Source organism: Chelmon rostratus, chromosome 7 (genome assembly GCF_017976325.1).
Source record: "Chelmon rostratus isolate fCheRos1 chromosome 7, fCheRos1.pri, whole genome shotgun sequence".
NCBI lineage: Eukaryota > Metazoa > Chordata > Actinopteri > Chaetodontiformes > Chaetodontidae > Chelmon > Chelmon rostratus.
The window spans coordinates 18,347,968-18,363,005 of record NC_055664.1 but is presented as its reverse complement, the minus strand read 5'-3'; the positions used below and the strand labels follow the sequence as shown (position 1 = coordinate 18,363,005).

General features: G+C 44.2%; 1 protein-coding gene across 2 annotated transcripts in view; it reads left to right on the top strand.

The window, feature by feature from the left end:
* Positions 1–15,038, top strand: part of schip1 (schwannomin interacting protein 1) — a 197,773-nt gene that overhangs the window by 10,272 nt on the left and 172,463 nt on the right. For both annotated transcript variants that reach the window (XM_041940013.1, XM_041940012.1), the window contains exon 5: positions 435–576. In XM_041940013.1, the coding sequence (XP_041795947.1) occupies positions 435–576 (142 nt within the window). The remainder of the gene's footprint in view (positions 1–434; positions 577–15,038) is intronic.

The window sequence follows — 15,038 nt, the reverse complement described above, 5'->3', positions numbered from 1 at the left end:
AAGCACTGTAACATTCTTACTGAATTTATCCAAAATTGACCCAAAATCCAACAGCAAACTCATTGAAATTGCTGAAATGTGTCACCATTAGTGTTGCACACATCAGCGTTTTAAGCTCAGTGACTGGAGGTTTGTCATGGAAATGCTCTTTTAGTTTTAGTTTACTTTGCTTTTGACAGGCTTTTTAACTTCTTCTTCTTTTTTTTTTTTTTTAATCAAAGAACCAGATATTTTCACAGTTTCTCATCTCTCACTGAGATTTGCCAATCCAAGCCTGGAAATGCTCCAACACCTAGATCACAGAAACAACACAGAAAACCACTTCAAAAAGTCCTAGACCCCATAAATTAGTCCTCCCACACGGCAACTCTAAAGCTTTGGTTATGAGATGTAGAGGCCACTGATTCACGTACTTCGTCCACTTATGTTCCCAGGATCCAGCGGGCCTGGCGTGCAAGCACGTCCCGCAGGGAGAGCTGGCAGGGACAAGACAAGAACCGCACCAGCCATCATCGGGGTGAGACGGTGCCTCCCGAGAGCCTCCAGGACCCTGCGGTGACCACCAATATTTCCCCGGTAAGACCGCGTAAAGAAAATGAAACAGGCAACCACGCGTGAGAGCGAGGCAGGCGGCGAGAGCTCCGGGCATCTTGAAGTTATCAGCTGTGATCTGTTGTTTCTGCAGAGGGTGGAAAGGGAACGGGCGAGTGGATGCGTTGATAGATACACTAATAAAGAAGAGAGTGAAGGAGGGAGAGAGGAGGGAGGGGTGTTTACCTCTAATGTCATCTGGGGGACTGCGGGGGTCGGTATTGGTAGAGGTGGATGGGATGCCAGCTGGCATTGTGCCCAGATCTGTAATTAGCCGTTAATTAGGTAAATTTTCAAAGCTGGTTGATTGATTAATGAAGTGCCTCTGCCCTTGTCCTCCCTCGTCTCACCCTCCCCGCCACTTCCTCACCCTTTCCTCCTCCCGAGGGAGCACAGGGGGAGAATTAAACGGTGCTCACAGGGCATGGCAGCCAAACAAAAAGCCAGAGAGGGAAAAAAAAACTCGACTGTATAAGCAGCAGATAAACAGTGAGAGGTGAAGGAAGGAGAAAGAAACAAAGTCAGGAAGGGAAAAGGCAGAGGCAGAGATAAGGAGATGAATGCGGAGATGTGAAAATATGCCTTTAGATCGCTGCAACTTTTAAGTGACAGACGAGGACACGCAGACACACATGCACACACACACACACGCACAGTCTGCTCTGCTGCTTTCTCAGTCTCTCGCAGTGTAGTAATCACACTGAGACACACAAGCTGCCCGCGCACGCCTGCCCACGCTCTGTGCAGAGAGACTCAGCACAGAAAGATATGATGTCATGTCTGCATGCTCACCAGTGTGTGTGTGGGATGCATTTTTTTCCCACTCTCTGTTGAAGCAGCGCCGGAGGAAAAAAAAAAAAAAAAAAACGATTCCCCGAGCAAACAGATGGGCTGGTGTCCTGGTGTGTGTGTGTGTGTGTGTGTGTGCGTGTGTGTGTGTGCTTTGTTTTAAGGTTGTTTGTTCTGCTTGAAAGAGTTTGTTGTTCATTAGCACAACAGCAAATGTCTTCCTAATTAGAAAGTTACTGTAACTTAAAAATCAAGATTAAACCCCCACCCTCCCACCCCACTTCATCTCCTTTGATGTATTACACCTACCATCCATCCCATCCCTACAATGCGGTGCTGACTTGGTAGGTGGCACTGTGGCTTCTACACCCCCCACTTCCACCCCCGCCTTTAGCAGGGTGCGCGTGGCATTTATCAACAGCTGTGGGGAGAATATAACAAAGTCCATGTAGTCAAAATACATTTAAAGTACTTTACTTGAGTATTTCCATTTTATGTTACTTCATACCACCACTCCAAGTAAATATTGGAGCTACAGCTACAGTTACTAGTTACTTTACAAACTAAGATTTCACACACAAAACATATGATGACCTTCTAAAATATGACGTGCTGCCAGGACTGCATTGAAATAAATAATAACTTTCTGTACATTTTCCATGCAGGACATTTACTCATAATGAAGTACTTTTATACTGCGGTATTGCAACTTTTATTTTAGTAAAAGATCTGCAGATCTGCAGTATTGCTCTGCAGGATGCACACTGATTCGTATCTCTGGTTATGTTTAGGAAGGTATACAGTAAATTCCCATAGCCAGAGGTGATAGACTCTCTGATGTTCCCCTCTCTGCTTTCCGTATCTCCTCTATCCTCAACAGTGTCAAGTGCATTAATACAAATGACATTTAGATTATAGATATGTACAAATGAGAACATCTAATGTAATATTTCCCTTTTGAGATTAAACGCAGACATTTTTAGAAGCTGCTCTTTGGGGAGTACTGCTGGACAGGAACTGCTGTTTTTCACTCCAGCGCCTCTTGCGTCACCCCTGTTGCCTCCTCCTCTGCCCACAAGAAGCTCTCAGCCTCTGAGTTGTTGTTTTTTTTTATTATTATTCATATGTCACCTTTTCTCTTGCTCTCTTCGTCTGTCCTCGTTCACACCGTATCACTCTCCTGTGGCTGTTGTGCTCTGTGAAGGACAGACATTCATCAGTGCGAGGCGAGGGCGCCACATTATGTCTGTGCGTGTTCAGGTGTGTGTGGGTGTTCATGTGAGCTCGTGTGGGCTTGAAGGACCTTGGTTCTGGCCTGTAGGGGAGTGGGGGGAAGGTTCAAACATACTGTACTTCATGCATATTTCATGGAACTCTGATATTGAACACTACACACAGTAACACACACACACACAAGGAGGCATATATAAGCACACACTGAGGTTTTTCTCCCTAATTCGCTCAAAATAGAAACAAACATAGAAATCCATCCTCCATCCACACTCTCACTCTCATAACACCTCCCAGGATTCAGCTCTATGACCTTATATCAATGTCAGTGTCTATTTGTGTGCGTCTTCCCCATATTGCAGTTGTCCGGCAATGGTGGGCCGCTGTAACACTAGACCCAAATGCTTTATTTATACACAGAGGGGCCAGGCCCTACATGTCCTGCTCTGGTCGTGGCTGATAGTAAATCAATAGGTCTGACTGCTCTGAGCACTCTGCTGCTGTGTGCTGGCTGATCTGCGGGGGCTGCCGCATAGATGATTATGCAAGATGTTGAGTGAGGGGTTGCTCCAAAATACAGAGTAACAACATGGGCGGTATGTGAGCACCTGTATTGTGAGCAACAGTAATGATCGATAACACTGTAAAATCCACTCAGATATGCTCATTATGTGATATGAAACTGTGAAGTTCTTAATTTAAGGAAGTGTCTTGATGAGAGTTAGATGAGAAGATGCCACTTTCATGTCTGTCCATTAAATATGAAGCTACAGCCAGGAGACGGTTAGCTTATCTTAGCATAAAGATGTGAAAAGGCAGACTCAATCCAAAGGTATATAGCCAGGTGCAGTGACTTCCTGGAGTCTCCACTAATTTACCTGCCAGCCACACAGTGACATGCTTTATGCTCAGCCAATCAGACCACCTATCTCCTGGCTGTAATGTCATGTTTATACGTTATCGATCTTCTCATCCAACCCATCCATCTAAATCCCATTAATGCAACTTAAAATACTGACATCCAACAAAATGCTTAATATGTTCAAGGCAAAACGCTGAGGGCAGTATCATAGTGGTGCAAGGCATGTTTCTAAGTTACCTCCAGGCCAAAGCTAACATTCTGCATATCCACTTATCCGAGCCAGTTTGAAGAAGATACCCAATAACTGATTGGCTGCAGTTTGGAATACAGATGAGGTCTTGGACACAGCAGAGAGCCTAGACCTGTGAAGTCTAACAAATGCAGATCTGGAAGCTGTTACGGACACGAGGTGGATTTCAGTGGTGATTTTTTCGTAGCATAAATGCAGATTATTGTTACGCAGCTGGCACATTTAGCTTTGAAACTCTCCTCTTTTGTACTGTGATGTGAACGCGCGCTGATGGGCGCATTAGCATGTGAGCATCCGTACGCGCTGACTCTGCTGCTTCAGTGGATCCCCGTGATTCACAGCCGAGTGTGACCCTCTGGGAGGGTTCGGCGAGTTTTACTCTGAGACACGAGCCCGTGATCAAAGCCGGAGTGTCGAGATGAGAATGGAAATGAAACGCTCCGGTGCTGTGCCTGTCATTACAAAGAAACTAATACTGCTGCCGGGCTGCCTGATCACTAGCAAAATGATTTCAGTGATGGATCGTTAAGAGAAGAGGACTGTCAGTAGAAGTGAGGAAGAGGAGAGAGAGCTGAGGGTGAAATAAATATAAAACCCATCACATCATCTATGCTGGGGCTGTGCTGCTACAGCTTTGTGTGTGGCTGCGTTTGTTTGCTAACACTATTTGTGGACATTGATCTGCTCCTATCTCTGTGACATGTTTGCACTTTTTCCCCCCCTTCTTTTTCTGGGGCTCCGGCGGAGGGAAAGTGTTAGTGTAAGCACTCCTGCAGCCTGCGTGGGAGATCACTCTCTCATCTCTCACCGCCAAGAATCTCACAAAGCGAAGTGACGGCTTCATCCGTGCCTCCACCTCCACCCCCCCCCCTTAATCCCTTTTTCCCACCCTCACTCTATGTCATCCCTCGCTTTCCCTCCCACTGCCTCTTGATGCACACACACACATCGGCGTTCATAAACACCCCCGTTTCTGCAGACAGATGCTAACAGATTACCTGTTTTATTGGTGTCAGTTGGTGTCTCATTTGAAATAAATTTATATACCTCTGCCCCGGAGTTGACATCGATCGGGCTTAACTCATTTAATAACCATGACATTTGCCTATTAGCTTATTTACTGTCAAAACAGGCCCAGGCTCAGCTGGCTTCCTGAGAGATGGTGGCTCTCCGCATTTGTATGCGTTCGGGAAGAGGCTGCGATTGCTTGTGCAAAATATAAACTCCAAGAGGAATATTCAATTCAAGTATGCACACAGACACAAACTCACGTACTGAAGCTAACACCCATCATGTGTAAATGCACATTTAGTGTTTACAGTGCATTTGCCAAATAGCAAACAGGGTTATTTAACTCAGCTACGCAAGCTTATAGTAGAAAAACTGGGATAATTAGGAGTTAAGGCCTGTGTCTCAGCATATGATATCGTATTTTGCCTCCTATGCTCCCTGTTTTCTAATCTGCTGCTGTTTGAATTTGCTGTTGCTGCTGCTGTTTGCTGATAGTGCAAACTCAACAGTTTCATGTTCAGTTTCACTGTTGTCTTGATGAATCCGGGATAATATATGTTTTCTTTTCACTAAATCCGTCAGCGCGAGCGCAGAGGCGTGACTCAAGCACAGACTCATGGCAAATGTAAAGTGTGGGAAATGACTTGTCAGCGTGACTGTTGTTCTGAAGGAATTAGAGCTGTGGACATGTGAACCATTAAAGCACAGGTTATTACAACCACCTTAATGTTTTTTACCCCGCCCATAGTCGCTCATGCTTGACAAGCCCACGGCTATTATTTGAAACTCTAAAATGATTTTAATAACGCCTTTTTACTTGAAAATGCTCAGCAGGCGAGACATGGTGGACATATTCCAGCATGCACACAATCTCAGACCTAGAAACTGATGCTCCAAAATAGCCATTGATTTTGTGAAAGCCCATTGGGAAGAGATTTATCATGGCTATGTGGAAAGAGAGGAAAAACGTGGAAAGGAGAGAGCCGATGTCTCCAGGAGGTGTCGAGAGAGCGATGAATGGCTGGAAAGCCGAAAGGAGTAGGTGAGCGACTATAGGGGAGATGTGGTGGATTCTGGAGAGATTATGAGGATAATAACTCTGCATTAGAGCCTCTATTTGTGTGGGTGTTAGATTGAGTGTGTGCGCAGGCGCAGGTACGTCTGTCAAAGTGTCCTATTTCTTCTTCATCGCCGTCTCTGTCCAAACTGCACCAAAGATTAATGCTGACCATTACGTCTGTTGACCTGCACAGATCCACGCGCACACACACGCACATGCACACACTTTAATGCTCGCATCGGCTCATGCACACAAATATAAACACACCAACGGTCTTCAGCGGCACATTAAGAGCATCTTATGACCCCTCCAAAAAAAAATCAATGAAAGCTGTTACACAAATGGAGAAGAGCTGACAAGTGGAAAAGAGCAATAGGGCAAGATAGATCTTGATCAAGGCGCTGGGGGGAGATAGGGAGAATGTGGAGTTAAAAGGACGTGAGCATTTCAGCTCATTTCAGTCCCCTCACTTTATGGCATTTACTGTTGTTTTTCAAAGCACAAGATCACTTGATTGCGTATTTACAGCAGGCTGTGTGTGGCATTCCAATGACAGTGGTGGTTTTCAGCTGCTGTATGTGCATTTGATTGGATGCTGCAGCTCACTGCAAACCTCGCCCCCGAGCTCCTAATTGGTTATTTATCTAGAAAACATGCCATTTAGCTGGCATTACTTAAACCAAACAAGCATATAGCTCCATGCATGCTCACATATGGCTTCGTACAGACATGGACGTGACATACATATAACACACACGCGGGCTATAGCGAAACATAAATCTGGTGGAAGCGTCTCCCAACCAACTGCAGCAGTAATAACAATCTGGTACCTAAGGCTATATTCTCCACTGTTCTATTACAGCACACTTCCCTCTGCAAACTCCAGTTATCTCCTCTTCATTGCAACCCCTCCTCACCCTTTCCCCCACCTTCTCTTTCAGTTGCTTGCTTTCTCACCCTCCACTTCCTCCCTTCCTCTTACACAGAGTATCCTCATGTTCGCCATCGCTTCCCTCCACCCCCACACGCCCATGTAGACAAACAAGAACTAAAATAAAAAAGTGAAACCACACTTTATATATACTGCACCACAGTGTGGCCCTTATATATCCAGAAGGTACACTATAGCTGTGTTACATTGAAGGCAATGTAACACAGCTGTACTTACTTTGTTAAAAGTTAAATAGATTTACGAATGCACAACCTAAGTTTCAGGTGTGTATTGATTATACTTAGATTACACCTACAGCATATCAATAACCACCATGTTATATATGTAATGAGGCATCAAAGATATATTGCAGGTACGTGTAGAAATATGCCTTCCTGATTAGTGAATTAGTGAATTGATTTCCATGCATCTTTATAGAATTTATGGATAAACTTAAAGGGAAATTTTTTAACCTTGAGCGCTGCAGCCGGTAGCTGTGAAATGGGCTGCAAACAGGATTTGGCGCAATTGGCTTCAATGTGCGTCAACTAAAAGTGTTTGTTTTTTTGCCACTGACAGGCTGTGTCTGACAACATAATGGAAAGAATCCCAGCAGAGAAATAAAATGCTTTTCACTTAATCCTATCTGTTGTCTAACCAGGTCTCAGGAGAGATGACTTGTTGCTTACTTGTTTGTTGAAATCAGCTAAATATTCAACCGTGACACTGAAAATCTTTTTGATTAACTCAACGTTTTATTTCTCTGCAGGGTCCTTTCCAGAATGCTGTCAGACACTCACGACAACAATCTGTTTTTGCCGCTGACAGGCTCAGACGCTTCGAGTGGACGTACGTCGATGGTGCGCGAACGCCCGCGGGGATCGCGTTGCAGCCTGCTTCTTGGCTGACAGCTGCATTGCTCTCGCTCAGTACTGAAGCTATTTCAAAAAGTCTTGTCCCCATTAGCCACTTAGACACAAAACATGGGAAAGTAGGGTCAAGGTTGAAAAACACCAAAGCTTCCCTTTAAAATTTGCTTTCTTGATTGTGTTAAAAAAAAATCTGTTTCAGGAATGCTGTCTTCTGGTCAGAATTTTAATTGCATGTTTTCACAAAACAAACATTTGAGTCGTTTTAAGCCCGACTTTGGCTATTTGCATGTATCGACTGATGTCAGGTGTTTGCTCAGATCAGGATTTTGATGGATATGACAGTAGATCGAAATTACAAGTGCTAATACTGAGTTTAATACGATCCTTCCGGGCTAAGAGTGTATTAAAACCAGTGAAACACTGATCCAGGGCTTGTCCCCTGCTTTAGCCCATCGTATACGCAGATAGGCTCAGTCCTCATTGCCAGTGAATCTTCCATAATGAGATCCCTGGAGGAGAGGGGAGTAGAGTAAAGAGCAGAGGGGGGCAGCAGAATGGAGGAGAGGAGCTGAGGGTTGACCTGCTCCGATAGAAAACCTCTGGCGTAGTCCACCCTCCTCTATTTCTACCTCTCCCTATACCCACACCCCTTATCCCTGTCGCCCCCATGCCATCATCTCCACCCCTCTTTCCTCTCTTCATCAGCCAACTACCATTACTGTCCATTAACCAGATCAGAGGCATTATAATCCTCTCCGACAGCATTCCTGCTGCGTGTACGGTACGCTTGGTGGTGTGGGGGGGCGGGTGTGGAGGCAGAAACTGGTAGTATCCTCACCGAGTGTCTGTTGCAGAGCAAAATCAAAAGCGTGCATATGTAAGAGGAGGCTGGGGACCGTGGTGGAGGGTCAGAGGAGGAAGAGGAAGTGAAGTCCAGGCTGTGTGTTGCATGTTTTAATTAAATTCAGTTCAATTCAAAGGGCCTTTACAGGCATGTTTACATTGTCAAAGCAAGCAGAAAAAATCTCTCATGTGATGTGCAGCAGGGTCCATAAGGTTTTCTTCACTGGCACCTCGCTTGTCATATAACCAGAGAGAGACAGCTAATGAGACGACTGCACAAAACGCTCATCCTCTTACGCTCCTGTGCTTTTGGGATTGCCACCTACAGAGCTCATTTTAAGGTTGTTTGTCCTCTCGCCATAACGATCTCTCCTCCGTCTGCTTAGCTGCAGCTAAGACCACCCGCAGATTAGTCCTCTTTCCATCGACCACGAGGAGGCTAAGGAGAAAGGAGTGATGAGCGGGTCAATGGCTGTTAAACTAGAGGCACCTCCCTGATATCATAAAGTCCTGGCTGTGACAGCTAGCTGCTGATTGTCTCATTAGTCTGCGCCCTAACAGCAAGGCGAGCCTCTCATCACTGCTCTAACTGTGTACTAACAGTTTAAGCACAAGTCTGATAAAAGGGATGATTCATGAAATGTTTTGCGGCCATTTAAGGACACGTTGTTTTTGTCCGTACACAGACACAGCCATGTTTCCTCATCCCCTTTATTTATCTAGCTATCTGTCTATCTTTGCTCGTGCATGTGCCTCTGTGTCTGTTTGTTGCTGTCTATTTATCTATCTCTGAGGCACACCTAATGTCTTGACAGGAAGTATATTCAAAAAGCAAATATTTCTGGCTGGCGTGCTGCTGGATTCCCCGCTTTAGCATCCCAGTAATCTTGCATCTCTCCGGAAATTGTTTCTGAATAAACTGGAATTAGGCAACACAGTTTAACGCGTCATTTTATCGTCGACGCTAAGGTTGGATGGTTGGGCCCAAGTTACAGGAGATTTGTGCAGCAGCAAGTCTCGTTATCATCTCCTCTGAGGTTGCTTTTTTGGTCGGGCTGGCAGCTGCAGGGCTCAGTCGATTCTCAGTCGATGCTTTCCAGACTAAGACCTCATATTGAAAACTGACCTTGTTAGGTTTAGGCCGGCTTCTGCGCGGCTAACCTCTAACCACTCAGCCATGTTGGATGTCCGTGTATGCAAGTGTGTCTTTGTGATGTTGGGTGAGTGTGTTAAGTATGCCAGCGGAGGCTGTGGAGATGTCCTGTGGGTGGATTTCTCACAGGCACATTTGAGCTCTGTCTGCCCTCTCTCATGTCTTTTTGATCTATGAGTCAGGGATGAGGGGAGGAGGTTTTGTCCTCTAGTTTGATGCAATTAATGACGATCCGTTCTTTACTGCAGCACAAAGAAAAGGCATTTGAGGAGGTGAAAAATAGACGGGAGAGGGTGTAAAAACGTGGTGTTGTCGGATGTGAGTGTGCTTTAGTGTGTTGGGGAATCTTTGCTTTGAAGTTGTGCCTTTGTCTATAATGGATTGTTGAATCTTTAAAGCCACCGTGCAAGCACTTGTATTTGCATATGCATTTCAATCAGCTGTTAAGGTACTGTACAGGCATGTGCACATGTGCGCTCAAGTGTATGTGAATGCCATGTGCACCCACCCACCCTGTCTAGCTGCCCCTCTAGCAGCTTAAACGTTGGCCCTGTGTGTCCCTGTAATCGTCTACTATCACCATGGTAACAGTGAACTCCCTCAGGATGTCCTTATTTACTTATGCAAATGACGTCCTGCAGCTCTGCAACCTGTCAATCACAATCCTAAGCATATTGTAAAAAAAATTCAGCCGAATCAAGGTGAAAAGTGTCAGCCTGAGCTGAAAGTTATCTAACTTTCACTGAGCGCCACTTTGTCCAAAGCACACTATGTATGCGCTAAGTGCTCTCTGTGGAAATCACTGCCTCTAAAGGTGAAGCTGTGGAAAGTCTCGCATTACGTCATGGTCATGTTGTTGGAATTTTTTTTTCTCGTTTATCTATTTATAATCCTATAATCCGTGCTTTTCTTTGTTGTGTTCCTGTTTTTGTAGCCGTTTTTCGGAGCAGCTTTAGTGTTAAATACCTGTGCAAGCTTCAGGCAGAGCCAGCAGCATTTCACTCTAATTTGTCTGCCTATTTATTATGTTTACAAATGGTGGAAATGTCTTGGGGAATTAAGTGGGATGATTTACCGCTGTTTGGTCTCAGCTAACAAGCAGTAGGATCGCTTCATGCCGTTTCCTACATCTTGCAAAAGTCCCCCTTTTTAACGCGGCCTGAGCCATCTCCTGAGCTTTACCTCTCGAGTTTGCATTTGTTTATTGTCTTTTTGAGAAACCAGAAACTCTTCTTCTTCCTCCAGCTTCTTCATCTTTCCCCTCGCCTTCTATCCACTTTTCTTTGCACCCCCACTCTCCTCCACCTCAGCAGCTCGCTCCTGAAACTCCTCTCCTGAGTATAATACTTTCTTTGTTCTATTACTCCTCATCTTCTAAAACCGCTGGATTTTTTTGTGCAATTTATTACAATAACTGCGCATCAAAATGACAAATGATGCAATGATATTCTTTTTCCAGGCAAAGTTGCTTTGTCTTATGGTAGATTACCCCCTCACCTTTGGGTTGGGAACTAATTGCTGCCCCAAGTGAAGGATTTCAAGCATCTCTGGATCCTGTTCACAAGTGAGGGCAACAAGCAGATTAGCACCATCAGTCAATTAGCGTGCCAACCCTCACCAATTGGACGTGACCTCAAAAGCATGAAATGTTGGCTAAAAGTAACCTGCTCCTCTCACTGGGCTGACATTGTGAGAACGTCAGACATTTGAAAGTAACTCCTAGTGGAGCTGCTGATCCTTTGCATTCAAGAGAGCCATTTGAGGCAGTTCAGATATCTGATTGAAATGGCCCCTGGATGCCTCCTTCCTCTGCACTGGCTGCAGGCATGCTAACGTTAGCCGTGGCTGTTGCTGGGGCCTTGGCTCACAGGCAAGAAATGGGACACTCTACGGGTTTTAGCTATATCTTGTGGTTGACCAGGTGTTTCCTCAGCTTAGATGTGTTGCCCTGGCCTGATTGTTGTCTCCTTTAAGTTATAGTAGTGTCTCTCACCCAGATGTGTCGGTCTGTACCCCTAAAAATACCAGTTTCAGTACCCAACCCGATGCATAAGGCATTTGGACACCTTGAGATGGCTGAGGCGGAGCTAGAGCAAGCAGCCAGTCAGAGAGGCACCTGATTTACTTTCCTGGCTCAATACCACCGGGAGCAGGACCTGGATAAGCAGCAGAAAAAGGATCAAGATGGAAAACAACAGTATCACATATCCTGACAACTTGGGGAGTACACATGATGGCTGCCTTCCCTTACATTTTTTATGACTGTGCCTGGCGATTGTCACTAGTTGTAAAGGCTTCTGATCTCTGCATATGAAACACAAAAAGCTCAGTCATCCTCCTCATGAAGCAGTTTCAAGAAGCCTGGTCAGTAATGGCAGCCAGGAAACACTCTGGGTCTGTAGCCACTGCGTACGCTTAATGACTGCTCATGAGTTACTGTTCTATCTCCGTGAACATAATGGTGTGTGCGTCTGTGTGTGAGGGAGGTTTACGACACTGTTTACAGTAAAACATTTACTTTGAAGAATATCGTGCATCAGCTCCAAATGTCCATCCTCCTGCAGCCATTTAGCAGATGCTATTTCCTGCCACAGAGTGAACAGGGAATGACGGAGCAGAATTATTATTAATTCCAAGGCAGAGAGAATGGCAACGCTGGGATACGGCAGCTCAAATAGACCAAAACAGTTACACCTAACTGAACGTCGGCGTTTCTCGACCTTGTGCTGCTGTTGACCATGCTAAGTGGAGCATGCATTGTTTCATGCTCATTAACGCAAAGTTAGCCATTTATTGCACATTTATAAAGCTGGTTTAAAATAAATCACATCACGTGCATGCAAGTTTTTTTCCTCAGCCAGTAATAATTTTAATCTCTCTTTTTTTTGTGTGTTCGCTCTTTTGCTGTTGTAGAAATATTTTAGTCATTTGTGGTTGAAATTTGAGTTATACAGGAAAGGTATGGTGGTATATTGTGCGTTATTTCAAACTGCTGATGCAGATTTCCATTGTGAAGCACATGCTGGAGGGTACGTACAGCTGCATGGTATTTAGACGATGTGATAAAGTCACTGATTTTTCCAAATAACCTTCAGTCCTGAACTTTTCAGATAAACGTGGGTCCAAGTGAGGAACCAGTGTTGCATCTCTCTGCAGAGTCATAGCAACTAGGGTTGTAAGGAATTATAATTTTCATCATTGATCAAACTGATTTTTTTTTAATTATTGATAGTGATTTCATTGGGGATCGTTTAGTCTATAAAATCTCTGGGGTTCCCACAGCCATAGCCGAAGGTGAGGTCTGCTTATTGCTGGTTTTGTCTGATCAACTGTCCAAAACTCCAAAATATTCAAATCACAGTCATATAAAACAGAGGAAAATGAGCAAATTCTCACATCTTTTTACCCAGAGACGAACTGGCACTATTTTTTTTTATCCAGACCAGCCCACCACAACCAGCCCAGGTATGCTTCAGTCCTGGACGCTCCCACTCTCTGACTACTGGGGTTTGAGGAGGAGGATGGTGGCTGGTGCGTGATCAAACTGGGCCAGCAACGCATGTCTCCCACTCACTTATTTTCCTTAACTGGCTGCTCAAGCGGGCCCAAAGAGCGACCAGCCCACCGGCATTTCTCCTGGCGGCTATGTTTTGACCTGATAAAAACTTAAATGATTAAACGATTATCACCACACTAGGTGTCTATTATTTTTTTGTCAAGCAGCCAATGAATTAATTGCTTTTTCAGCATTAATGTAATACATGGCGTACATGAGTCTTCAATCTACGTGTGTTTTAGCTGTTTGCAGTAAACCTCTCGTCGCACATCATCCCATCACACACACTTTTCTCAGACTTTAATACATAAAGATCTGCGGCGAAGCTTTATTATAACATAAAATGGGATCTGGAGGCATATTTGTGCAGGACAGAGCGAGAGAAACAGTGATAATATAATACAGGGTTACCACTTTAGACTAACTCACAACATGATATATCGCTCTCTGCATTCAGCGAGAAGTTGGCTCAGAGTCACAAGAGACTTATTGGCAGGAGGATGAGGAGATAAAGAGCTTAGGTGGAGAATGGGGCGTATGAATCTTTAAAACTCTAATTATACAGCTTTCAGGAAGAAAAATGGCTCATGAAATAATTTCGCTTTTTCCAATTTACGGCCACATGGAACCTTTTAAGTGAGGCAGCGATGAGAGTGGGTTACCCTTATTAAATAGTGTAGGAGGGTAGCACCATTACAGCACAGCAGCTAATTACTAACCCCAGATGACATCCTGGGGATCCAGTTTTTCCTCTGGTGGAGTTTTATTTACTCAGCACAAAAGACAGTTAGTTGACCTCTATGGGCTGAATAACCTTTTTAATTTTATTAGATTTCAAGCTCTTGAAGCTTTATTTTTTCAGTTTGGAAATATGACATTATATTCATACCGTAGTTTAAAATATTCTCCTCATAAATTTTCCTCCTTTAATTGGTGCAGTGGTTCACCATCTCTTTTGGTGGTGAAAATGGCCGCACAAGTTTAGAGACCATTGCAAATATAATAGAGACAGAGGAAGAATTACTGGGCTTATGAGCTCAGTTTTAATTACCTCTCATCTCACAATCTCTGTATCTTTTTACATCTCTTCCTCGCTCTCTTTCTTCTTCTCTCACACTCTGTGCGTTGACTGTTAATTGGCTTGTCTGTCACCCCAAAATACTTCTCTCCTTGGTATGTGAGGCATATAAATATCCATTTTCTTTCAGCCTCACTCCCTTTTTTTTCTGGTTCCTCGTTCGACTTATATAAAATCGGTGAGTAGAAAGCGGTTTTGTGCAAAAGGGGGATATTACTGTTTGACAAAACTGACAACTGCATTTATGAAATGACTGATGGATCTGCACCTGAAGAATCTGAGGTATTTTTTAAGACGTGGCAACCTAGAATAACCTTGGTCTTGACAAAATGATTAGAGAGTTGCAAAATATTGCAGGACGGACTTGAGATTATGTGTTTCTTTAGTGTGGACATAACACTGTCCAACTCTATTAAATATTTTGCTTTTCATACCTTCCATTCATTTCTTACTCTGTATCTCTCCCCTTTATACTTTATTATCTGATTTTTCTTTACTGTCTCCACACTTCAACCAGAGGGAGACCTTATTAAATCATTTCTGGTGCCTTGTGCACCAGAAACTTTCACAGTGGCGCTGCTGGACAAGGTCAGAATACTCATATATGGAGCACCCTCATTTACACAGACAGCAAGACTATTTTTTGCAGGGTAGGACGTAGGAGCAGATCTGCGATTGCATGTGTTGAAATGGAGTCTGAATTTCAGTGGAGCCTTGCCCGCAACAACAAATCACTAATTACCTTCTCATTAACCTGTAAGTATGTGTGCGTGTGTGTGTCTAAGATATTCAATGTCACCTTTATCACCTCT